At 42.7% G+C, this 27,735-nt stretch overlaps 1 protein-coding gene across 1 annotated transcript in view; it reads left to right on the top strand.

Moving 5' to 3' along the window:
* Positions 1–27,735, top strand: part of SPATA16 (spermatogenesis associated 16) — a 552,592-nt gene that overhangs the window by 154,922 nt on the left and 369,935 nt on the right. The window contains exon 3 of the mRNA XM_069212614.1: positions 16,482–16,571. Within this exon, the coding sequence (XP_069068715.1) occupies positions 16,482–16,571 (90 nt within the window). The remainder of the gene's footprint in view (positions 1–16,481; positions 16,572–27,735) is intronic.

Below are 27,735 nucleotides of genomic sequence, written 5' to 3'. Positions count from 1 at the left end.
AGATCTAGATGCCCATATGATAATGTGCGAACACAAAACAGACACACAAGTAGCAATGTATTTTTTTGTCTGACATGGGTAAAATCAAGTAATTATGAAGAATTTGGCCCATCATAAAACATACAACACATCTATCACATTCAAAACTGGTTAGATTGGTTTTCACAACTTTGCTTTGGTTTGACATACTTCTACAGGCAGGGACAATTATGTCGTCTACAAACAAATAAAGTGTAAAACAGCATGTATGTTTGGCCATGGTCAGTCACACTGAAATGGTGTTGCAAGAGAGCTCAAAAGTATGCAGCATGTCTGAGGAAGGTAGGAAGCATGTTGATGCAACATATGTGGCATAATCGCACATTGTGTGACTCTGATTCCAGTATGCCTACATGTTCATACTTGGTAACAGGGTCTGTGTATTGATTTTGCACATCATCTGCACCTGTGTCATAAACAATTTTGAACATCTGCAACAGAACCCTGCCCAGGAATACTTAGCAACATATATTTCACTGTGCTGCTACATACGTAGAAACACAATTCTTTTGGTTTGTGCCAATTGTTGTGCGATCTAATTTTTGTGTTGAACACAGGCAGATTATGCACCAAATGATGGTTACTGTTCCAAACGCCGCATAACTATAGATGTCTGAACAGCAACTCAAATGTAAAGATGCTTTGATCCTGTAGGCCGGCTTCCACACACTCTGCATCCACAATGAAGTTCCTCACTGTTCATTCCAAATGAATCTGTGGCCAGGTTCTGTAGTGTTGCCACACTGAAATCAAAATTTTAATAGGTGACTGATACCCCCCAGAACACATCACAATGTTATATTTCACAAAGATTACACAAATTCTTAAAAATGCTACATACAGGTACTTAGGACACTTACTGGTAGCATTGGGGTTGCGGAAACTGCCCACATCAGCTCTTCTGAATGGGAGATGTCCACCTAGAAGACAAGAACTTGGACGTTGCATTGTAAATAGTGCTTTTGCATATGCTTATATGTATATCTTACAAACTATGTTATCCAAGTATTTCATATCTCCACAACAGCTTTGACATATATATGTAAATTGGACAATATTGGACGCAGCTAGCAAGCTTGCAGGCCTGAGCTGGCTGGATAATGAAAGTCAGAAGTGGCCATCATCATCTGCCTGAAGCATACCTCAGGCATGTGATGTATTTAGTAATGCTGGCTGGCATCATGTCAGACTCCATTGACCCTTGGCAGAATTAAGTAGTGCTTTGATGTAAAAGGAAAGGCATGCACCGTATGGGCCTTTATCAAAGCTATATAAGGGTTTACTGGCACTGGTGCAGGCATGTGATAAATCTTTGTACCTTCCAACTTATTGCAAGGATGCATGCCTTGTCAGCAGGTTTTATGTTTTGATGTTGTCCTATAAATACACACCGTAATCCATATGTAGATATTTATAAGGCATAATAATCTGTGTATATGTGTAGCACAATGCTGCACACAAGATTTCATATAAATGGAGTTTGGACATATGTCTCGTCCTTAGCCTTCAACAGTGGTGCTTTGGCAAATGGGAGCATCTCTTGGTCATTCACGTATGTTACATAAAGGAAATCTCATACATTCATACGTTTTCATTGAAAAATACAACTCACAAACCATTTAACAGGCCCTTGTACCAGGGTATGGCAATGGAGCAATTGCCACTGCGCTTCCTTTACATTTGCTTGATGTAGCCACTCTGTAGCACACAAAGTTCTCTTAATTAACTTTATTTCCTTACATTAGGTTAATTTATTAACATATTTCACATTCAATGTAAAAAATGAAACAAATTATGTACAGTCCATGTTTTTGTTTTGCATTACTGCTATAGCTACATCAGTACATGGAGATGGAACATGCATGCATACCTACTTGTCCGACAAATATCCAGTCCAAGGATGTCAACAAGATTAGCCTCCCTTGCCACAACATCAGTCCATCAATGTTTAATCTGGACCACAGTCTGATCCATGGCAAATGTCTTCTAGTGATGCCAGTGTACACGTTCCCACCTATCTTTTTGTCCTTTGGTGGCTAGCCCTGGCTGACCAACCCACAGAGGTCAACATCTTGGGCAGGTAATGGACTCTGAGCCAGATCAGTCCATCCAGTTCGGCCTCTGAAAAAAGTCTTCCCCTTCCCAACATGTCCCTATCCTTCCCTGTAACGGTAAAACCCAAAATAACATCCCTTATAACTATAACTACTCCTAAAAGATTAAACCCCAAAAAGACAAACTCCCAAAAATACGTAGACAAATATATCGACAAAACAATAAATAATGGACAAAAATGTATTACAAACACATGAGACAGGGACAGATCCAGACTGACAATACCAAAGATTCACCACAGACACTCTCAGAAACATCTCCAATACCCAGCACAAACTAATAGAGAGTAAGAGAAAATGTAAGTAACTGAACACTTCCTAGTATGCAGACTTCCCCACCTATTGTGTCAGTTCTTGGGATTAACCTTCCTGTTTTTGACAATTTGCTACTCAAATGGCTATTCCATGATGAATGTGCAGTGCATTCGCACTTCTGCTGTCACTTCCAGGCATTGCCGTCAATGCGTGACTTATGACTGGCCAACTGGTGCAATGCGGTGTGCAACAGGGTCGATGCGTGTGTTCTGACTGGCCTAATGTGTGCGATATAATGTAAAGGACTGTGAAAAGTTGGAAATCACAACTTGAACTGCCAAGTTTTAAGTTTGCTGATGTGTGACATTTCATTGTTCATAGTCTGTTTTGTGTGACATTTCATATACTTGGGTGTGATATTTTGCATGACACTTTATTGTGAAGGGAACGAAGTAATTATTGTCATCTAATGAGACTAATTTTCAAAATCACTTCCTTTTGTGGTTTGTAGTAGTCTTAGGTGGACTTAGGTAGCTGCGATGATTCAGGAAATTTGTCATAAATGGCTTAGTATACCCAGTGTTGCCTGCTAATTGGCACAGCTGGGGATTGGGGTGGCACCATTTGACAAGTCAGAGTGAAAGAGGGCAGTGTCCAGGTGGTAAATCTGGGTGGTTGTAATTCTTTTATACCCCTAATGTGTTACAGATTCAACACACACTTAGGGAAGCACAGAGGCAGGCACCCATACTACAGTGTATGTTACACCCAGCTTGTAGATTTACTGCTTTTTTCCTAATCCATATGGTGTGATTCCAATATTGCACATGTAATTGTTAGGCAGCCATGTCTTCGCTCATAAAGCTGGGCAAAGTCCTCTATGTTATGTGGTGGCAAAGACACTTCTGCACTCAGGGCTTAATGTATGACCCAACATGTGTGACGCTTGCACAACGCTCTGTCAAATGGGCAAAACAAATATATTTGTATATTTTTTTAACCACCTAAGGCCACCTTGTGTAGCCCTGGGAAGTGTCAATCTTGAGTGACACAATGTATTGCAAATCACTTCATTGCCTTACTCTACACTGTGTGGTAATGCTCATTATATGCCCCTCTATTGAAAGTCACAGGACAATAGGGGAACTAAACTGTGATCCACATGTATCGGCTGAACACAAACATCATGACATGCTGCACACTGTTTGGTTCTACACTTCCTTTGGACTGTGCTAGAGTGTCTGAAGGTGAACACACTCAACCAGCACACACACTCTTAACAAGTGCACACGGATTCACATTGCAGCCATTGTGTTGTGTATGCCTTGCACAGGCACATGCATTTGGCACATGGTTTTATTATGCACCCATATTTTGATCAACATGATGTTGGGCAGGTATGAGAATAACACAGAACAACAGACCTTTACAATAGGTGAAGGGCCGGTATGCCTCCCTGCAGTGAACCAGGGTCATATTATCATGTTCACTACTACTGTTCAATAAACATCAGGCTGCCAAACCCACATGAACTTTGTCTCAGTGTTTCGGTATCAGTGCATCTACTCTGAGGGCAGGTCTTTGTGTGGCTCTCCTTGTCCAAGAAGATTGCAATCTATTGCACAGGCTTATGTAATGGCACACGCTCAAATGCCATTTCCCCTTTGAATGATACAAGTTTTGTGATCCCCTCAACTATGCACTTTTACACTCCAGGCAGGGGTATACTACTCTTGCCATGCAGAGGAATGTTCATATCCATATTCCTCCATCACATCATGTTCATTGAGCTAATGTATATAAGCATACATTTTTGTGTGACTATTGACATGGACACTTCACTTCTGGCTGCATCTTTGTATTCTTCAAGTGCAAAAAACAGCACCATTGTCTTATTTCTCTGGGTAATTCCTCACAGTGCGAAGTCATCGGTTTATATTGTTGTGTTACAGGACTTTGAGTCTCATTACATTGCTCTGCAATGCCTGTTAAATGTGTATTTTGACAACTACAGCCTGTAGTGGTATATATGACAATCGGGCCAGAAATTGACTTGCATGTGTTGTGTTTTGAGGTACCCGACACATGTATGTATGCCTTCTGTAAAAGATAATTTTAACTTCCACACATTATACTTTGCCTTTGTCCATGACAACTGTCACGCATGATCTGTGATGTTATGTGCTACAACATTTGCTCCTGCAAAGTACTGCCATTCTGCATGCTACCACATTGGTGAGACACGCTACAATGAGTGCTTTGTCTCTGGTATGGACATATTGGGTTATTTATGTCGCAAAACTCACCGAGTACCATACGAAACACACTTTGCTGCTGCAGAACACAGCAAGACTGCTAGCTGTGCAGCACTGTCCTGCTCAAGAGTGTGAGGACAGATATGTACTATTTAGATGTGAATATGTTGCAAGCCTTGCCTGTACCTTTCATGCAGCACACTGCATCACATTGCATTGCTGCGCTGATGACAAGATTGAAACATGTTTAGGTCTATTTCTAGTTGAGATGATGAGTGACTTGATGTTTACCTTAACTGTGAGATAAAGACAACACAATGAATCCGTTCAAACATTTATTGTCAAGTTGAACATTTAAGAATATTTCAGAGATTTTGTCAATCATGTTGATCAATTGTGAAAAACATTTAACACAATGCTGTTGTATCGGCGTCGACCAGCCATTGTGTGGTGGATGTCTCCTTCATTGTAATCCTCCTCCTCCATTTGGTCTCTATCTTTTGGCTTGAAGTCCCATGAGATATTTGTTCTGACACTTAGCTTGTGTAGGATTTCACACACCAGAATTACCTTTCACACCATAGTTGAGTACAGCAATCTTAACCCAGATGTATTGAGGCATCTAAACCTGGACTTCAGAATACCGAATGTCCCCTCAACAGTGTTCCTAGTCCTGGTCAGTGCCTGGTTGAACCATTTTCCAGGCTCCATCTGGGGATGGGGGAATGTGGTCATGATCCACGGCTGCAGACCATATCTTTGGTCAATTGAAAGTATACAGAAACAACTGTTAATTGTTATCCACATTGTCACGGAGATGGACCTGTCCTGTGTGTTTTATATACTGACTAACTCATAGGTATATCTTACAGTATTGAACTTTATATGCTATATATACAGTTGACCATGGTTTGACACGTCTCTTCCAGTTATCTCTGTCAATGCTAATGTTGACCATTTCCTGATACTTTCAGAAGTTCTACATGTTGACTTTCATGATCAGGCAGTAGATTACTGTGATGGGTATTTCTGAAAGTTGTGGACGACTTTGTTATGTGCAATCACTACATGTGCATAGTGACAAATTTGTTGAGTGATTTTGTTTCATATACTCAGCACTAGGTAGGTTTGGACAGTGCCAACCTGTCCAAACCTACTGCCAACCATATATAGGTCCTTTTGAAACATCTAAATGCTGTTGCTTGCCTACATGGCAACTTGCCCAGGCTTTAATTTGTTCACTTACTTTGGCATGAGAATTTACTGCCTACATGTATTGCATTTGCAATATGTGGCATGGCTAGTTATACATTGTGTTGTCAGCCTTTAGCTAATGCTTGTTGTCAGACAGGTTATGCTGAAGAATATGGACACATAGGTTTGGAAATGTGGACCAATATTATGTAGTGTTAATTGATGCAGATACAAGTAGCTTTCTACTACAGACCTGGACATAATTCTTTAGTTTTACACATGTATGTATATGATTCTACCTTGTAGGGGATTCTGTACTTCTATGCATTGATTCTGAAAATTATTAATGTGGCGAGGAAATGTTGAGATTGGGATCCTGGGTACATTGTGATACCTGGCCTTGGTTGCATTCCACTCTGTGTTAGTTACTGGTGTATGACATATTTGAGAGCATTGTGTTTGAGTTTATGGATTTGACATTGATGGCTTCATATGAATGGAATTTGGCCGAGATGCAAAACAATACTAGTGGTTTATCACATTGGTTACATATGTCAATGTGGCTTGATAGATACATATATGTGTGCACCTAGACAGTCAGTATGGCTGAGACATATGTATGTTTTGTAATGTTGTTCTTACAGTGGTGCACTAAATTGACTTTAACATGTGAATGGGGCCTACACTGACATTGCATGACACCTATCGAATTTATAACTACTTCTTGCAGAGTTGCTCTAGCAACTATAGTCAAGATGCAAGTATTCTGCCATTTTTGGAACAGTCACTTATGAACACGGGATTTGTTCACATACCAGTATTTTATTTGAAGTGTAACTGATGCTGAGACTAGGTACACCATTGCAGAAACACTAATCTTACACTTCGACATCTTGAGCACTTTGTACTGATATTAAGTTGCCTTGTTTACCACATGATTATCATCTTGATTTGTTAACCGACACATATAATGTGGTTCAGTCGATTCAGAAAATGTGAGATGAGACATACTACGCATAGATTTTCTGTTGCAACTGCCATTGCAGGATTAGTGAGGTTATGACAGAATGGGGAATCATTGCCTACATGTTGCAGTAAGTTGTTCCCATTGTGTGCATAAGACACAAAGGGGCAGATATTTGCAAAGAGACACAGTGCAGCACAGCAAGCAAGCAAGCTTCCTGTGCTGCACTACGTCACTGGGAAAGGGCAGGAATGAGCAGTATTTAAGCCATACAGTACATTCCTGGGCCGTCCCCCTGCAGTGGCACACATGCTGTGGCAGTGACAAATCTCCAAAGTCACTTTTCACTGTGGCACGGCCGGCTTCCCCATAAAAAGTACAGTGTTACATTATAGCACCTTTATAATGCATAACCTCAGTTTAGGACTATCTAGAACCATGATTCTAGGAGCCAATTTAATAGTAATTTAATTCAATATAATGGTCAAGTTGGATTTAAAATTACTATACTGAAAATGCCTTCTTTAGAAAGTTGTGGGATTTTCATGTTTAAGGACTATAGTAGCCATTTCAGATTTAATCTCCAATAGTCACCTAGAGACCCGGAGGTTGGTTGAAATTGTACACTAGACACTGGAATTGCTGCTAAAGTGGGTTGGGCACCCTTGGGAATTTTTACCCCATTGGTTAGTGAGTGACCGACAAGCTAGCACAGGGCATAAATGTGGGACTACCAGTACCCACTTCAGAACACCTCAGGCCTCATGGAAGGCAAAAAAAGCTTGGTACCTGGTTTTGAACCAGCGAGGAGAATCCCCCAGGGCTGGACCTGGTCCCTACATATACCCAGAACAGATGAGTAGATTCCAAGGGCCAGTAGGCTAAACTTCTGTCAACTCCAGGAACAAAAAAAGCTGCAAGAAGCCTAAATTTCTGCTGAGCCCAGCTGCCCAGTTTCAACTATATTTGCCTTGGACCCCACTGTTGACCCTATAAGACTGAGCCCTAACCCCTGGGTTGTTCAAAAGGTTCTGGAGCCTTGGCTAGTGTTAGAGGGTACTTTTCACCCTTGAAATTGCAAGGCTAGCAACTTTTTTCTGAACTTTTAGCAGTTTGGACTCCCACACATGGGCCCTTTTGTAGAAAAAAAAAACTATCCTGAAATTCACCTGTAGTGTTGTGATTATTTTCATGCACTGGGATGTCTGAATCTCCTCTATTCTTGCCTACTTTTCTCATGGTTATATGTATGTAAATGTCTGCATTCATCTCCAACACCTTCCTAATGGCACCATTTTGGTTGCATGCTGCTGGTCTGCCCTGGTCTTTTTTTTTTTTTTTTTTTTTTTATTCATTTAGCGATGTCTATATATTTTTTTTAGATTTTCTGCCTCTCTGATCACCTCATTTGTTCCACTGACATTCCTGATGCTCTGCACATTGGCTCTTCAAACTGGGGCCATTAAGGGGTACATTACGAGCCGAGCAGTTTTCTGCCAGGTATTTTTTCACACCGATCCCTGGAAGTAGAAATATTGGGGGTCATGATAAGACAGAAAGAGGCAGGTATACTCTGATTATGGAATTTGGGGAGTTAGCATTTTGAATTTGGTATTTCCACACAGATTTCTTTTTGTTATTGCCTTGTTTTTCACCAAGAGACTCCATGTGCTTTTTGCTGGACCTATCTCCAGTTGAAATACTCAAGAGCCAAGGAGTTACCAAGAAAGTCCTAATCCCATTGGGGACAGTAAATCCTGCCACTGGGATTTGCCAGCCCTATCAGGATTATAGTGGGATTCATAAGAGGTGACTGCAGAATGTAGGGCCAGATGTATCAAAGGGTTTTACCCATTCTGTGTCTATGGGAAAATGCGTTGGTACATATGGCCCGTAATCCCTTAATTCCTCTCCTTTATAGTGGCCTGCAGTACCACTGTCCTTCACTACCTTATTCTGCACCCGATGAACTAAGCTGTATTGAACCCCAGTTGCAATACCTTTCCTCACTTTACAAGTTCTCCCATACCCCATCTCATGTCCACATTTCTTTCTGGTTTCAGCTCTGATAAACACTTTAGTGAAAATTCATAGAGGTATAACTTCTCTTGTGGCCCATCTGCAATGTTCAGAAAAAGGACTCAAATAAGAATGGGTCATGGTGCTGATCCTGTGACATCCCATTGGCACCACCATCGTTCACTTTGGCGAAGAAAGACTGAAGGAAAATAACAGTGTCACATTCAAACGTCTATGTTACTATATACATTACTGCTTCCAGACTTTAATATTTGTGGTGTAACCATAAGTCAATGTTAAACAAACATGCAATACTTTACTTTGTACATTCTTAGATCTAAATCTGACCAATAAGTAAATTGTAGAACGTAGAAACCATCGACCAAAAATGAAGTTTGCCCACCCCCATGGCAGGTCATCTTAGGCTCACAAAGCTCTCATTTCCCACTTTCATTCCTGTCATAGTTTATTTTTAGTCTACTTGATCTCCTTTTAAAAGTATGCCTACAAATCCTCACACAGATACCTAGGAAACGTGCGAGCTCTGGCCAACCATAGGTCACTAGTACGCTCCCATTGGCTTCTCCCCATCATTAATAAGTCCATTGGCTTCTACATTGATTACCAGCTTTGAGTTAAAGAACTAGGGTTTTCTAAAATATAAGGAAGGGTAAGGTAGTGTGACTTTGAATTCAATTAGAGAAACCATACTCTTTTTCCTGCACATACATACAGAAGCCAAAAAGACTTTAGCAGTGTACCACTATATTCTCCTGTGTTCTTCTCAACATATTATATGGCGCACAAATGTGTTCTGTAGCCTTTACCAGACCCTTGTTTAAACAGAGACATTTTTGATGAAGACCCATATAAAGGATAGATAGGAACTACCCAAGAGCATTCTCACTCTCTCTATCAGGGGCGTAGCTACCATTGGTGGAGCAGGAGCAGTGTCACTGGGGCCCAGATCCTCCTTAAGGGGGCATGTTGAACCCTGATAATTGCTGTATTGCTACTGCAACATAGGTCAAAGGGAGTTATTTTCTTTGCTTGCATCAGGGTCTATGGAATTCTTCCTACACTAATGTTCTCCATTTTGCTTAGTTCATTTCCAGAAGACAAAGGTTGAGCTCTGATCATCAGAAAACAGTTTCGATATGAAACATACCCAAGTTATGTAAATGGATGACTAGCACTGGATATGCTTCAACTTACCAGCAAATACTATAAAAAGGTGAATACACAGTTGTTCTGCACTATATCTACCATGATGCGTGAAGGCTTGCCTAAACAATCTGGCCCATAATTATGGATCTTGATGCAAGACTGCCTTAGCGCAGTCTTGCGTCAAAATCCATAGCGCCTGCTAGCGCCATTCCATAGCACCAGCTGGGTGCCATATTTATGGAATGGCGCACGCTGGGGCTAAGGAATGGCTAACGTCTATGAACAAGATGCTAGCCAAGGGGGTGGTGGTGGTAGAGAAAAGGGCATTATTGGGCCAGAAATGACACTATGCTGGTTAGCTGCAATTAATCTGCCGCTAACCAGCCTAGCGTCATTTTCTGATGCACTACCACCCACAAATTACCCCTGTCTTAGTAAAGACAGGAGTCATGCCCATCACCCCAATGGCCAGCCTAAGGGACCAGTGTTCTCTGGGCAAGGCCATAATACCTATTGCCAGTGCCATGTAAAGGGCCCCCAATGGCACAGGAAAAAAATCAATTAATACTTACCTGTACTTACCCAGGATGGCGTCCCTCTGGTGTGGGTGAGGGTACTCCTGGGGATTGGGGTGGGCATCTGTGGGCCCATTCCATGGTGTTCAGCCATGGAAATGGGTCCATAGGTCCCCTAACGCCTGGTCAGACCTAGGCGTTAAATAATGGTGCTAAGAAGGGTTAGCACCATTATTTGGGTCCGCCTACTCCATGTTTGTTGTTTCTGCGCCAGAGTATAAATATGGCGCTAGGGGGGTTAGCATCATGTTGTGGACTGGAACGCCTACATTGCATCTAATTAGCACAAGGTAGTTTGCCGCATCCACAACATGGCGATAACGCCTATATTTTGACGCCAAACTGGTCTAACGTCAAAATATAAATATGGAGTTCAGTTTGCACCATTTTAGCGTCAAAAAATGTTGATGCTGAAATGGCGCACTCAGAGTATAACTATGCTCCTCAGTGTCTAATCAATTGGTATTTCTCTGTCTGCCATTTGAGAAAGTCGCTTGAGTATCACTCAACTCATACCAAAATATATGTGTGCAACGGATTAAAACAGTGGTTCCCAACCTTTCAATTTATGTGGTCCCCAACTTTATCAATATTGGAACATGGGGACCCCCCCCATTGAATCATTATTTGAATCCGGGGACCCCCCCACACCTACTGAGTCATTACTGAAAGCTGAGTAACTAATCTGTTAATATTATTTAATTTTCTAAGCAGTAGCAGACCCATAGGGGTCCTGGGACCAGAGGTTGGGACCCACTGGATTAAAAAACGCATATTTCAACAACGCTTCAAAGTCTGTGCATTTATTTGAGAGATATCTGGAACAAATAAAAATATCAGAGAACATGAAATCCAGTGAGAAAGACTCCGAGCTCGTGACGCGTATGCAGTTAAAATGGATGAGCTTTGGTGATGAAGGTTAGGTCGTTTTATTGATGCTCAGTAATGTTTTTCCTTTGAGTGGAATTCTAAAACGTGACATTATCGAGATACCTGGACATTTAAGAGCTAGCTACTGGCATTGGGTGTGACCTTCGGGTTACAAGCTCAAGGACAACTCGGTCGTTATTCGTTCTGATCCCAACACAACAAACGGCAAAATCCGTGATTAAGCGCTATGTAAAATATGCTATAATTATTACGAATCTCATAGTAAAGTTCTTTTCAATCGGAGCAGTTCATCATACGAAAATAATCTTGCATTAAATGGCAGCTGCTGGGTTTCTTGTGATCTTTAACCCTTTAGAGCTTAGTTTACACAGTTGTTTTACTCTGGACATTTTGTAGTGCATGTGATTAATAGAAACGTGCTCGACCTGATGACGTCTGCAACTTTGGCATGAGAATATTGAATCCTAGAGTTTGTCTCAGCTTTGAAACTGTGTTTATGCTTTATATATATATATATATATATATATATATATATATATATATATAGAGATATAGATAGATAGATTAAGGATATTTTAAGAAGCGTTCTGAAATTAATATGATGTCATTATCTGTTTATATTAGACACTGGTAAAAATGAGTATGCAGCGTGCATTCTGAGAAACATACATGAACCTTAATGTTTACTGTAATGCAAAATATACGTTTTTATCGGCTGCGAATGTAGTGGATTTTCTACATGTGATTTCCATTAAGCTGTAATAACATTTATTATGATGCCTGTAACTATTCATATTTTTATCAAATTCTACAGCTGACCTGTTAATATTTACCATATGTCGCAAGCAAACTGCTGGGGAGTATTTGCAGCTGTGGAACACAATTACTGAATCTCATATATTTCAAGATTTTATTGACGCCCTGACATACATCCACGAGCCAAATGCATACCATTTCACTTACCATATATTAGTTTTTTTTATGTGTTTTCTAAAGTGGTCGTGTTTTCTTTACAGCCATATACCAGGACACACCTGTCCTCTTGAGTCCCTCGTGGTGCTCAGTTCTTCACATGGGTTCCAATTCACAATGGAATTATGAGTACGTGAAACGGTACTACAGGAGTAATTGATTTTAACTCATAAATGCTTTGGTGAATGGACCACAAAATATCCAACTCCCTGTTATAAAAGGTCCCAAATAGTGCAAAGTCCCTTTTCTAGTTCTATTAATTGTATATGAATATTGCAGGAATATTTCCATTTTTGGCATATTAGGGCCATTTCACAAAGTAAAAGGGTTTTACCAATTACTACTGCTTGAAGTACCACTGTTGTAGTAGTAATTGTAGTAGTAATATTGTAGTACACACAATTTTGTTTAATTAGTCATTCAGCCCATGATTAATAGGACTTAATGAAGCCAAAAGAATTGGGTACACAATAATTCCTAAGTAGTTTGAACACTGATAGTGCAATTCTACCAGTGAAAAAAGAACATTAAGAACCTTTCTCTCTTTGGGTAGATTCAGGGTAGTTCACCAGGTCCACAGGAATACCTATTACTCTACGGAATTTTAACACTTATAGTCAGTAGTGCACTTTTCAGTAGATTCCCCAGCTTGTTCAGTTTCCATTGACAGTAAACATTGCATTTCTAAAGAATGGGCCACCTGATAAAGGGCATGGACAAAAAACTGAAGACTACGTGCTGGTGTAAGATGAAGTTGAACTAAACCGGTTGGTGAAGCTTTAAAAGTCTTTATAGTTACAGCCATGGGAAAGAAGTCAAGGTGATCTTGGTATTACTTTAATTTTCTTAAGAGGATCCACCTGATCATCGTACCTCCTGCTCCTTCCACCACCTTCAATGTAATTTCGGGAGCCATCTCCATATCTACCACTTCTACTATAGTGGTTGCCACCACCTCTAAAGTATCCTTGGCCGCCGCAGGAGCCACAAGAAGATTTTCCCGCCAGGTTGATGTGGGTCTGTCACCTGTTGAGGTTCTCTCAGTTCAACCCGTGCAGCTTATCCTTGGAATCATCAGAGTTTCTGGAGGTGACGAAGCTGAACCACCCGGGATCTTCCAGTCTCTCAGTCCTCCACCACGACCTCACCTGTCCGTATTTACAGAAAGCCTCAGCCAAGTTTTATTCATTACTGTCAAAACTCAGGCCACCCCATGGATACATCCCTTTCCTCAGAAGACATGGCTGATTCTGGCTCAGAACACAGGAAACCAAGACAAGCTGCGGAATGTTGGGAAGTGAAGTAGTGTTGTAGTAGTCATGTAGTGCTACTGAATGTACTCAGGAATGCCTCTGTGAATAGCCTAATAGGGTCTTTCAGAGGTTCTCTTACATCACTTTGGGCATGATCGGTCCTGTCGAAGTTGCAAGGAGAGAACCTAAATCACATACTCTGTACTAGATCTCTGGGCCCTAGGATTCAGTTGTGGCATATTTGAACGGGAGCTCATATAGACAAGTGACCTTGATCCAAAGTCGTGTGATCTTCGGACCTTTCTTGATCTCTTTGGCCAAAGAAAATTGGTGATCTGAGACAATGACTGTAACAAAATGAAGGGATAAGGAGGTATTGTGGTCCAGTGTATACCCTCCCAAGTAATGAGTCTGAAAAATAAGATACACTGTTCCAAAGGAGAAGGAGAAAAAAAAGGGGGGGGGGGGGGAATACTATAGAGGGGGTCCTAAATTTTAGGAGCAAGACACCTCACACATCCCGAAGGATGTCATGCTTCATCATCGGAGCTGCTCCTCGTCAGACCGGCGCTGCAATGTCTGACGGGCACCACCCCAAGAGGGGGGGCTCTTTGCCGGAGATCTTTTATGATAATGAAGCCGTGACCCCAAAAAAAAGTGAGAAAGAATATTAGAGGAGATTAAAGGTAGTGGTTAAAATTGGCTCTAAAAGATCAACATCAGGTAACTGCTTTATTGGACCTAATATGAAGGAAAAGGCCAAGATTAAAAATAGTCAAATGAGTGAAGCTGAAACAATGATCAGTCACTCTAAATCTGAACAATCGCAAAAAGGGTGGGGAATTTCCAAACCATCCCTAATATGGGTCAACATGTTTCGCATCCTGGTGGTCCGTACGGATCCCTTGATGCTTCGTCAGGACCAAAAAAGACTATAAATATCTCCTAGGTATGAGGGGGGTCTGTAAAGCTATTCTCCAAGAGAACAAACAAAGGTATGTATATAGGTATCCAGTCACTTACGTTAGTGAGAAGGTCTAATAACCGTCGCCCAACCCAATTAGGGGAACGCGCTTCCTAGGACCACACGGACCCTTGGTCGAGCGCAATAATAATTTTTGGATGCTGCCGCCAGTGCTGATACACCTACCCGGGTCCGTGTCCCTGTAAGGACACAAGCCCGCCATGCTCAGACATGTAGTGCTCCCACCGTTCAGAACTTCAGGCCGGACTGTGGAAGATGACCTACACCCTTGTTGAATGTATCTCACATCCAGAGCATGCACATCGAACACTAGGCCGCTAGGCCATCTTACCAGTACTTCCTAACTCCTTCACCTAGTCCTGCGTCTGTGCTGCTCAATTCTATTTGAATACTTGCTCTACAGATGTTTTACCATAACTTTCTATTTGCAACAGCTTGATTATAAGGCATTCCCTCTATTTGTATTTATTCCGCGGGATTTGTAAATGCAATTTATTTTTTACCTGCACAGTGCTCTTTCCACCTCCCTAGTATTAAGTCATAAACTTTTTAATTAAAAAAAAAAAAAAAGTGAAATTATCTTTTAAGGTTTCCTTTTGCTGAGCTACCTTCACACTACTGGACAAAACACAAAGTGATATAAACTTAAAAAACTTATCTCAGGTGGGCATTGCAAGGCGCTAGAGCTGTGCCCATATGTGTATATATATATGTGTGTGTGTGAACATTTCATCTGTGTCTGTGCGCGTATGTGTACGCAAGCGAGTACGTGTCTGTTGTGTGTATGTGTGCACGCGCACTTGGGTCTGTGTGCACATGTTTTTGTCTGTGTGAGCGCGCATACGCACATACGTATGTGCATACGTGCATGTGATCATTACATGTGTGCGCGCGCACTTGGGTCTTTGTGCGCACATGTTTATGTCCGTGTGGGCGCGCCCCCGCATGTTCATACGTGCATGTGAGCATTACATGTGTCTGTGTGTGCATGCGTGTATGTCTCTCGCGTGCCTTCAGGTATGTGTGCGCGCGCGCGCCTGACAGCGAGAGATCGCGCACACGTCTGTATTTGTGTTTTTACATTTTTGTACTCTGGCAGGATGATTTTTTGGCGAACAGATCAACGGGTGCCTCGGCATCTTGCAGATGTATTTCAAACACTCATTAGTAAATCTTCAGATTGGAGTAGTCGGGGCCAAGTTTATCAAAGATGGACCTCTTTTGACAAATCTGTCATTTGAGCTCTTCCAAGGGCACAACTGTGCGCAATTAGAAACTATTCACGGAGCACACTCCAGCGGCTCCCTAACTGCACATTCGCATTCATTCTTATTGGCACAGCCGAATCTTCCAGTCAGCTGTGGGACATCATTCTTGAAATATTTTTCCCTTGCATCGTTTTTTTATTGAGTTTATCTCAGGTTATCGAGTTGCCCGTTTGCATTTATTTCAGTGCCGTGAAACCGCGCCGGATACAGCGAGACGAATCTCGCTTTATGTGCCCGCGCCTCACGTCCCATCTAGTTCACATAAAAACATAATAGTCGAGGCGACGGGTTATAACGTTCGCTTGCAAACCCTGTACATATTGTAATTATGCAAAGTTATGCATCTGTCGAGGGAAACCGTGAATGAGCAATCATGCCTGGGATTCGAGGTACACATGCAAAGGATGTCTGACAAAGACGTGCCTGTTCCTCGCGCACAGCTTGATGACGGGCTTGTGTCTTGTAAAATTGAACGTTTAATGACCCTAGTTTTCTCTCTCTCTCTCTCTCTCTCTCTCTCTCTCTCTCAGGAGCATCACTTTAAATCCATCGTACTTCCGGAATCATCTCCGTCAGGCCACCGTCTTTCGATTGTTGGACAGATATACCGAAGCTGCGAGGTATGCTTTATGTTCCATCGTCCGAATCCATTAACTAGCGACTCAGAATAGTGTACTTTAAGACAATGAAATTTAAATTTGCTCATAGTTTTATGTATGAGTATCGTGGATCGCATTATAAAGTAATGCCTTTCTATAGGAGAGTGGCTCATAGGACCAGGTTTATTCATCCGATCCGTATGCTGCAACTTCTTATATTAATTTAGTTCTGTAGTAAATTTTGCAACAAACTTAGTGCCACCCCGTTGCTCCAAAACGTTTCTTACCCAAATAAGTACAACATTGGCTGCGCAGCTCCGGCCAGTGCTACCTAATGGCAGGGCCAGCATTACCCCCTAACCATCATACTTAATTAAAAAAAAGTGTGTCATTTTGCCCCACTGGAGGTCACCCAAAGCTGCAGAGATAGCCAGGAAGTGGGGGCGTATCAAACGCTAAATACACATGCTATGCCCCCAAAATAGGCTGCGAGCATCACAATGTGCTGTACTGTCATAAACCAGTACCACTGTATATAGGTGCCAGTGCCGAGCACCGGCAAACGCAGGCAGAAATTAAGCACAATATGGCCAGGCAGGATGTTTTACGGAGAATAGGCAAGACCCAAATCAGAAAGATTTTTCTGTCAGTAATTCTTATTTGCCTCAGTTTGTTTGAATTTCTCCTGAATTTCCAGGCCTGATATTCTCAAAGCTTCTTATGTAAGCAGTTGTGTCTTACTTCACACTCAGGTTTAGGTATGGCTTGTTTCAGAGTTTCAAGAGGTGCGAAAGGCTCTCTCATGGGAACATTTTCCGAATGAGGACTGTGAGTGAGCATGTCTTACACATCGAAATTCACGAGTAACTCACAGCTAAACCCACCTCATCACTTGATGTGGGTACACCGCCTTCCTGCACAGAGGTTGTTGGCTACCCAGCAACCTCCCCAGTAAACTGTCCAACAACACATCCACACCACACCACACGCTCGGCCCTCCCGTTCTCTTCCTGAAACAGCCCTCCCTACAGTCTAGTACCATCTGTACTCCGGCAGTACTCGTACTCATTTTGGTTTCTGCCACAACTGCATTTTCCTGTGTAAATAAAGACTTGTTTGAAAATATAGCTTTGACTGGACATTCATCTTTGTTGAGTTTTACTGCTTAGGCCCTCATTAAAACTTTCCTCAGGATCCCAAAATGGGATTATACTGCACATTTATGTCCCAATATCATAGTGGGGCCAATTTCAGGCCGTGTTTTAACACATCAGTACATCAATTTTTTGCTGGAATGAGGAATAACCAAATATATCGTGATTATGCACCCATTTGTACATTCCTTTCCCTCATTCTGTTGGGTTTCTCCCACCATCATTTACCTGGTGAACTGTGAATGGGGAAATTTCCGATATTCAAGCATTCTGGTGAAACTCTTCTACATCCTCCTGAAAACTTCTGTTTCCGACCACACCTGAAATTAGGGGACTGAGGGCCTTTGAGTCATTCTGTATTTGAGTTTCAAACCCTGACTGCCTCTTAATGTGAGCTTTAACTGTTAAGCCACTGCGCTCCTTGTATGGTCAAAACCCAAACAGGCTTCAAAAGAATGTCATAACTATAGCCAGTGGCCACGGGCACCAGAGGACTGCCAAGTAACCGCTGCTGGACCTAGAACCTGGAGAAAAGGTCTGGTATATATATATTCTGTTCGGTGGAAATGACCATGTTTTGCCACCACAGCCTACTGCCTTTCCTTTCTGAGGATTTTTGCCTTTCTGTTCCAAATGAAGCCTGAAAGTAAAACTTCAAACTGGGTCAAACCTGATTTCTGTATCCGACCCGCGCTCCATCACAGTCAGCCTTAACCAGTGTCTGGGTACCAGCCAAGCTCAACAAGTCTGGCCTCAATTGGCGCTTAATGCTTTTTGGCACTGTTTAGAACCTTAACATTTAAAAAATAATAACTCTGATTCTACTTATTAACTTTTTGTCATTTTTGTGTAATTCTGTTAACTAAGATTTACTCTATGTTTCTAGATTGGGTTGGGATTTTTGTGTTGTGTTTTGAGTTTATTACTGATTTAATTACTCTATAAATTATTTTCACATTGCCACTGACTTAAGCCTGTCTGCTCTCTGCCATAGCCACCAGTGGGTTAATCTCAGGTTAATATAGTGACTTTAGTGGTTCATCATGACAAGAGGTATAGTTATTCATTTTGGTAGGTAATTGTTCCCCTCAATTAATACCCCAATTCCTTACACTACCAATTGAGTCTCCAGTGTCTCTACTCACACCTGACCAAGGCATATTGAGCATGCAACCCCATCCCCAATATGTAGGTTTAGTAAACATGCCATGTTGGGTTATTGGTTATGGGGCATGAAACCCTTCCCAAACAATAACCAGATTCCTTGTCGGGGTGAGCCACAAAAGTCACTAAATTAACCTGAGATTAACCCACTGGTGGCTATGCTACAGGGGATAATTAACCTGTGCTTAACCTTCCAGTATCTTGTCATAAAGCAGTCATGCTTAACATAGAGGCACTGTGTTAAGTATTTATGCAGCATACAAACACTATAAAAGTGAAAACAAAACACAGGTACATTTCCAAACCAATTTACAAAAATAGAGAACATTTAATTAAATAAAGTGAGACCAAAACAATCAAAATCCAGTCAGAAGAACAGGAGATATGAAAGTTTTAGGTAAGTATAGCGCCTTAATGCACAAAGTACCAATAGCGGACATCTGGTCATGCTATACCAGTAGTACATCACACGTTCATGCAGACTGGAATGAACTGTGGGCCGGATACCGTGACCAGGTTAGCCCTGCTGAAAAAGTTACCTTCTTATAGTCCACCGCAAACACATCCACCAGCTGTTGCAAAGAGCCTAAAACTCCAAGATTTCGCCTTTTCTTGAAGAAAAGTGCGCTCTGATGCCAACCAGTGGTCCAGAACCTGTGGAAGCAACTCTTGGGTATCATGGACTCACTCTAGCAGAATCAAGCTGCACTTTATCAGGTCCAGTTACAGGTCCAGGCTCATCCAGCAGCAGCAGCAGGTCAGATGAGCAGTTTCAGGGAGCCTACCTTATGGGTGACACATAATTTTAAAAAGAAAATTTAGGCCTGGCAAAAGGTTTATTTTGCCAGGTCAAATTGGAGGTTTAAACCTGTGCTACAGGCTGCATAGCCAGGCCTGAGAGATATTATAAAGTGTCTGACACAATGAGTGCTGGATGCCTGCTAGTAGCATTTAATTTACAGGCCCTGGGTACATATACTACCATATACTATGGAGGTGTAAGTAAAGTAGCTTTGCCAATCAGGTGCACGCTAATAGTACCATGGTTTAGGGAGAGAAAACTGTATAGCAATGGTTAGCAGTTGTAAATTGTGCAGAGTCCTAATGCCAACAAAAACGAATTCAGAAAACAGTAAGAAGAAGGCAAAACATTTGGGAATGGCCCTGCAGATAGAGGCAAGTCCAAAATGCCATGTTCAAATCTAACCCAAGGATGGGTCTAACAAACTTCTTCAGTGATGCAGGCTCATGGGGCCCTTGACTGCCCTGAAATATGTGCAGGTGTTTCTACGTGAGATCTACCAGGGCCAGCTTTAGCGTTGGTGGTTCCAGTGCGGGCGCACCTCCCAATGAGCACTTTCTTCATGGATTCCCTCACTACCACCCCTCAAAAGTGCTGCCCCTCATCTCTCCTTAGCCTCTCTCCCTCACATTTATTTATTTTTATTGAGTTACGCATCCCAAAGCAGGCTGTCAGAGCTCTTCATATCAGGAACCTATACAGAGACAATGAGTTATAAAAGTGTGTAAATCCATGTATAGGAAATGGTACTTAAGACAATGAAGATTACAATGTGTAGGAGTCACATTTCATCCATTCTGGTAGGCATTATATGTTAAGACTGCTTGGTCTAGCGAATCAAAACATCAGCCTAAGTTTTTATAATGCACAGTAACCAAAGTTGCTGTGTTACCTTGCATGAAAAGGAGAGAGCACAACAGCACTATATCTAATAGGATATGGTGCTGCTACTCTCTCCTCTAGGGCTGGCATACCTTAGGCCGCCTTGAGCCAATGCACATCACCTTTGCACCATAGTGCAAGGGCGTTTGTGTGATGTCAAGCTTAGGTTTTATACTGGGAGGGTATACTTCCAGCACAAGAGTCTATGCTTTGACTAGGTTTAACACCTCACCACTTCGTACGTGTGCTGTATAGGGATTAGCATTAAAATCCAATGCTGATTTCATGGGAATGTCCATGTACCAGCCATGTAATACCTCCTTCATGTGAACCAGCACATAGTTCTACTTCGTTATACTTTAGGGCTTCTATCCAATGCAATTTAGGATTACTGCTGGACAGTAAGCCCAAAACAACACTATTTACCAAACCTGGTGATGCAAACCTGGTCAAAGTGTTAGTAAATCTGCCCCATGAACATAACACATAGTTTGCGGTGTCAAACTAATAAACGTGTATTCCTACCTAAAGAAATCCTTGTTACCAACCTTGGAATAACAAAAGATTGGGCGAAAAACATAATAAGGTTTTAAACCTATGTAGTTCAGTACGTATACAGTGATTTAATACGAGTGCGTAGGTAAATATACTATGTTAAGCTTGTTATTTATGACCTCCAAGTAACAAAAGGATCTCTGTGACAAAAGCAATAACCCACTGACCTAGCTACATATAATACTAATCTGTGTCATGCCTTGGCTTTGCAGCAAGGCAATTAACTCTCTTTGCTCTGTAGCATGCTTCAAAACTGTGACCAGACAAATCACATATCTTTCCATCAAGGGTATTCATCATCAGAGTTATCATGCTTTTGTAATTATCTCCTGAACAATGCTGCAAATCCAGAGATCTCTGTATGCTGCTCTTAGCTTGGTTCATCCTGTGATGGAGAGGGCTCCTTGATGGGTTGCACCACCCTAAAGCTGGCACAGGATCTAATAATCTAAAATCTTGCAGCAGTCTACAAGTAATTACGAAGCACTCCCTGAACCACGTCCCACCCCCACAGACACACACACACACGCCCACACACCAGTACATACCCTCATGCTATCGATGGAGATGCCAAGGAAACATATTCACCAAAACAAACACGTCGGTGCATTGACTTAAACTATATACAGGCAATATCAGAAATTGACATAATGACACTTGTTCAGAGACCACTTATTGGCCACAGGGTCCTTTCAGAATACAGTGGCTTTAACAGCAGTGATGTCTCAGCCCATGTTCGGTCTGGTTTTGAAGGATACACTGTGTGCATTGTTGAAACACCTGGACAGCTACATCAAGTTTCCCCACTGAGCAGATTTGGGCTATGTGAAGGCGGACTTTAATGAGCTGGGACACATTCCACATGTGGTAGTAGCCAGTGATGGCACCCATGTAGCCTTGGTCCCTCCCAGTGCAAATGAACAGGTATATAGGAACAGGACAAACTACCACTCAATCAACATTCAGGTGGTATGTTTTGGCAGAGCAGTACATCTCTCAAGTCACAACAAAGTATCCCGGATCTGTGCATGGTTCCTTCATCATGAGAAACAGCAATGTCCCACTGCTAATGATGCAACTTTCCACAGAGAGGGCATGGCTGGTTGGTTAGTTGCCATGGAACTGTGTGTCTGCGATTTATGTCTCCTGCCATCACATTATAGCATGTCACACATACATGTTTGTGTTGTTTTCACAATGTGTTCACAGGTGACTCTGGCTATCCAAACTGTCCTTGGCTGTTGACACCAATGAGGTATCCAACCATGCCAGGGGACGTCTGCTATAATGAGGCCCACAGGAGGACAAGGCATGTAGTTGAGTGTACTTTTGGGCTCCTGAAGGCAAGATTTAGGTGCTTGGACTTATCTAGAGGAGCCCTCCTCTACTCGCCCAACAAGGAATGTCAGATAATAGTTGTTTGCTACATGCTCCACAATCTAGCCCTGAGATGTCAGATACCATTGATAGCAGATGAGGGGGAGGCTGCTGAACCTGTAGCTGGTAATGCTGATATGCCAAGTGATGAAGAGCCAGAGAATGATGAAGCAGGTGACTCTAGGACAGACCTCATCAATCAGTACTTCAACTGACACACAGGTATGTGACGTAGACCTATTGTTCAGATGTAAGTGTACAACCAGATGTAGATGACTGGCATCATACCTCCTTACTTGCCACATCTGTGCGGATGTAATGAGCTCCAAAGCCTATGAGTGAGTTGTGAATGCAGACTGAAAGTTTGTATTGTGTACAGGATAGATTGTTCTACATTCACATGTATTGTTACAGCAGTTGGTAACTTACACTTCTACTATTGACTTCTCAGATGTGAGGTACATTTTGTGCAATGTCCTATTCTCTTTCCCTTTCACTCACATATTTGCCTAGATCCTGTTTGGCTCTGCAACCTTGGCTTGAGGAAAACTGTGTCAGAAGCAGATGGGGATTGCTGACAGACATGAGGTTTACATTACAGATACCTGGTAATATAAGTTTAGTTTAAGTGGGGTGTAAGATTGATGGTTTCTCTGTCATAAAAGAGGGGTTGTAAATGGTTTCTCCTTTTCCTTCACTTGTAGGGTAGAGGAGGATGTCAAATGGTGTATTATGTTTCTGTAGAAGTGTCTGGCACATGTGTAAAGGTTGGATCATAGACTTCACCATAGGTGGAGTAATTTGTCATTCCCATTGGACCTAGCTGTCATTTTGTTCTGACTTTTCAGTCCAAGGTGCATGTCACTGTAGACTGACATATGTGAGTGACAAACTTACAGGTATGGGACCAATGTTAGTGTATGGTTTCAGTACTGGGTACCTCTGTTATAATCTTTGTATATTCCATGGAATATGTGATTTAGAAGCTATGGTATAGGTATGTGAAGAGCCTATACCAGGTGATACAGAGGACCTATCAGTGTGCCCCTGTTTTGTAGGTTGATTACCATGAGCCTGACATCTGTATTATGTGTCTATGCATTCATTGACTCAATTGCATACATGCTGATGGTACTCTCAGCCATGCTGTATGTGCTGATTGCAATACTGACTATAAATTTGTATTGACCTCTACTTCAACCTCTTTTACATATGTCTTGTAACCCTTCTGTTGTAAAGAGTCTGCTGCTGATGGTGTCTTCATTTGATATCCAATTTGATATGGGGGGAGGTATTACCACACCAAAATTTGTATGCATAACTTTTGTACATGGATTATAAAGGATACATACATGGTACCTGTGTTTAAGTGTGATTTATTGTGCTTATCAATATGAAAACTTTAACCATCATACTAATATATATGAACATAACAGTGACATCATGGTGGATCATTTCATCAGAGTAGCTGCTACACCAGTTGGTAAAACAAGTCCAGTGTCTTTGTACCATGGGAAAATGGAGTTAGCTTTCAGAACAGTCAACATGGTGTATGTGTGGCACACAAGAGGGACTAATCAGGAGAGGTTAATTTCTTGGCAGTGGGTTTGGTCTTGGCATCCGCTCCTGCTGGATGTCTAGGTTGACATCCACGTTTGCAGGGAGATCTTCAGCTACAGAGGGAGGGGTGTCTGAGGCATGAGATCCCCTTGTCAGGGCCTACATTCCACTAGCATGCTCAGACGTTGAAGGGGCAGATGTTACATTGCTAGTGGAAGGGGACAAATGTTGAGTAGAGAAACTAATCAGGGTGGTACTGATGTCCCTCAGCACCCCTGCAATGGTAGCTGTTAGACCTGACAGCCTTAGGGTAGTCACCCCTAACTTTTTGCCTGCCTCCCTCCTCGTTTTTGGATACTGTTTTTGCTGGTTTTTAGACTCTGCGCACTTTACCACTGCTAACCAGTGATAAAGTGTATATGCTCTCTCTCTGTAAACATGGTAACTTTGGATCATACCTGATTGAACTATTTAATCTACTTATAAGTCCCCAGTCATGTGCACTCCAGGTGCCTAGGGCATATAGATTAAATGCTACTAGTGGACCCGCAGCACGGATTATGCCACCCACTTAAGTAGCTCCTTTTCCTTGTCCCAGGCCTACCATTGCTAGGCCTGTGTGTGCAGTTTCACTGCCACCTCGACTTGGCATTTAAAAGTACTTGCCAAGCCTAGAACTCCCCTTTTTCTGCATATAAGTCACCCTTAATGTGTGCCCTGGGTATCCCCTAGAGCAGGGTGCTGTGTAGGTAAAAGACAGGACATGTACCTGTGTAGTTATATGTCCTGGTAGTGTAAAACTCCTAAATTCGTTTTTGCACTACTGGGAGACCTGCTCCCTTCATAGGCTAACATTGGGGCTGCCCTCATACACTGTTGAAGTGGCAGCTGCTGATCTGAAAGGAGCAGGGAGGTCATATTTAGTATGGCCAGAATGGTAATACAAAGTCCTACTGACTGGTGAAGTCGGATTTAATATTACTATTCTAGAAATGCCACTTTTAGAAAGTGAGCATTTCTTTGCACTTAAATCCTTCTGTGCCTTACAATCCACGTCTGGCTAGGTTTAGTTGACAGCTCCTTGTGCATTCACTCAGACACACCCCAAACACAGGGTACTCAGCCTCACTTGCATACATCTGCATTTTGAATGGATCTTCCTGGGCTGGGAGGGTGGAGGGCCTGCCCTCACACAAAGGACTGCCACACCCCCTACTGGGACCCTGGCAGACAGGATTGAACTGAAAGGGGACCTGGTGCACTTCTTAGCCACTCTTTGAAGTCTCCCCCACTTCAAAGGCACATTTGGGTATAAAACAGGGCCTCTGCCCTACCTCATCAGACACTTGCTGGAGAAGAAACCGGAACCAGAAACTACATCCTGCCAAGAACTACTGCCTGGCTGCTCAAAGGACTCACCTGTCTGCTTTCTACAAAGGACTGCTGTCTTGCTGTTGCCCTGCTGCCTTGCTGAACTCTTGTCTGGCTGTGAAAGTGCTCTCCAAGGGCTTGGATAGAGCTTGCCTCCTGTTCCTTGAAGTCTCAGGACCAAAAAGACTTCTTCCTTTCACTTGGACGCTCCGTGCGCCGAAACTTTCGACGCACAGCTTGTTTCGCGGCGAGAAAAACGCCGCACACCGACGCTGATCGACGCGACGCCCTCGGGGCGATCGAGACTTCGACGCACAACCTCGCAAGGACAAAGCCGCTCGACTTTCCAGGAGAAATCGACGCGACACCCACCGTGAGTGCGAAACTTTGACGCACGGCCTCGCAAGGACAACGCCGCCGACTTCCAAGGAGAAATCGACGCGACGCCTGCCGTGAGACCAACCTTTCGACGCACGGCCTCGCAAGGACAACGCCGCCCGACTTCCAAGGAGAAATCGACGCGACGCCTACCATGAGATCGAAACTTCGACGCGCAGCCCCGCAGAACGACGCGCAGCCGGAAAACAAGCAGGAGAATCCACGCACAGACCCGGGACATCTGGTAATCCCCGCGATCCACAAAAAGAGACTGTCTGCGCGCCGGAAAACGACGCCCGACTTCCCCGCGTGGAAAAGACCGACGCAAGTCTGTGTGTGCTGAGGAGAAATCGACGCACACACCCCTTTTTCCACGCATCTCTTCTCCTGTGGCCCTCTGAGGAGATTTTCCACCAGAAACCAGGTACTTTGTGCTTGAAAGACACTGTATTGCATTCTAAAGACTTAAGACACTCTATATCACTTCCCTGTGATATTTCTACAATTTTCCATTGCAACTTTATTCTTTTTGACCTACAATTATCCTGATAAATATTATATATTTTTCTAAACACTGTGTGGTGTATTTTTGTGGTGCTATATGGTGGTATTGTATGATTTATTGCACAAATACTTTACACATTGCCTTCTAAGTTAAGCCTGACTGCTCGTGCCAAGCTACCGGAGGGTGGGCACAGGATAATCTTGGATAGTGTGTGACTTACCCTGACTAGAGTGAGGGCTTTTGCTTGGACAGGAAGTAACCTGACTGCCAACCAAAAACCCCATTTCTAACATTGGTGATCAGCGGTGAGGATAGGACTTGTATTTGTGCAGTGACATACAGTAGCTAAGTATTTCACTACATACCCACAGTTGAAGGTCAACTTGGTTTTTATCTCTTTTTGAAAATCCGTTTTTTCCTGACAATTTTCAAAAACTAAATCCTCACTCAACATGTCTCTGACTGGGTCTCAGACAGGGGACTTTGACCTAGTCCAGTTGGATACATACACGGTCAAACAACTAAGAGGATTCTGCAGGGCATTAAGGGTACCCACCCAAGGGGCCTCCAGAAAGGAGGACTTTCAAGTGGCGCTGAGGGCCTGGGCAGAAGCCCATTTAGAGGATGATGAGGAAGAGGAGCCAGAAAATGGCCCCTCAGAAGGATTTCCACTATCTATGGATGGTGTTACCACTGCAATTGTGCACCCTTCCAGACCAGGGAGCAGTGTCTCCATGCAAAGCCTGACCGCAGAGGAAAGGAGAGAAGAAAGGGAGTTCCAATTGCAAATGGCGAAACTGAAAATTGAGGCACAACAGGAGGAGAAGAGGGCAGAAAGAGAAGCCAAACAAGCTGAGGCTGAAAGAGCAGCCAAACAGATTGAAGCTGAAAGAACAGCCAAACAAGTGGAAGCTGAAAGAGCGTTGGCTGAAAAGAAACTATTGTTGGCTCATGAACTGAGTCTCAAGGAGCTGGAGATCAAGGCAAGACAGTCTGAATCCAGCAATAATGGTGGCAGCATACAGACAGGACCTGCTGGAGAAAAGAAGGTTCGTATACCCAAAAATGTGGTGCCCAGTTTTGTGGTGGGAGATGACATAGATAAATGGTTAGCTGCTTATGAAGTTGCACTAAGGGCTCATGAGGTTCCTGAAGGGCAATGGGGGGTAGCTATGTGGGGTTATGTGCCGCCATTGGGGAGGGACACACTTCTCACATTGGATCCACCGGATCAAAACACATACCCACTCCAGAAAGCCACTTTACTTGCCAAGTTTGGGCTGACCCCTGAGGGATACCGTCAGAGGTTCAGGGACAGCACCAAACAAACCACACAAACATGGGTAGATTTCTTTGATTTCTCTAGTAAGGCACTGAATGGATGGGTGCGGGGCAACAAAGTAGCAGATTATAAAGGTTTATATGACTTGATCCTGA

This window comes from Pleurodeles waltl, chromosome 11 (assembly GCF_031143425.1).
Source record: "Pleurodeles waltl isolate 20211129_DDA chromosome 11, aPleWal1.hap1.20221129, whole genome shotgun sequence".
Taxonomy (NCBI): Eukaryota; Metazoa; Chordata; class Amphibia; order Caudata; family Salamandridae; genus Pleurodeles; species Pleurodeles waltl.
This window is presented reverse-complemented; position numbering and strand designations above follow the sequence as displayed.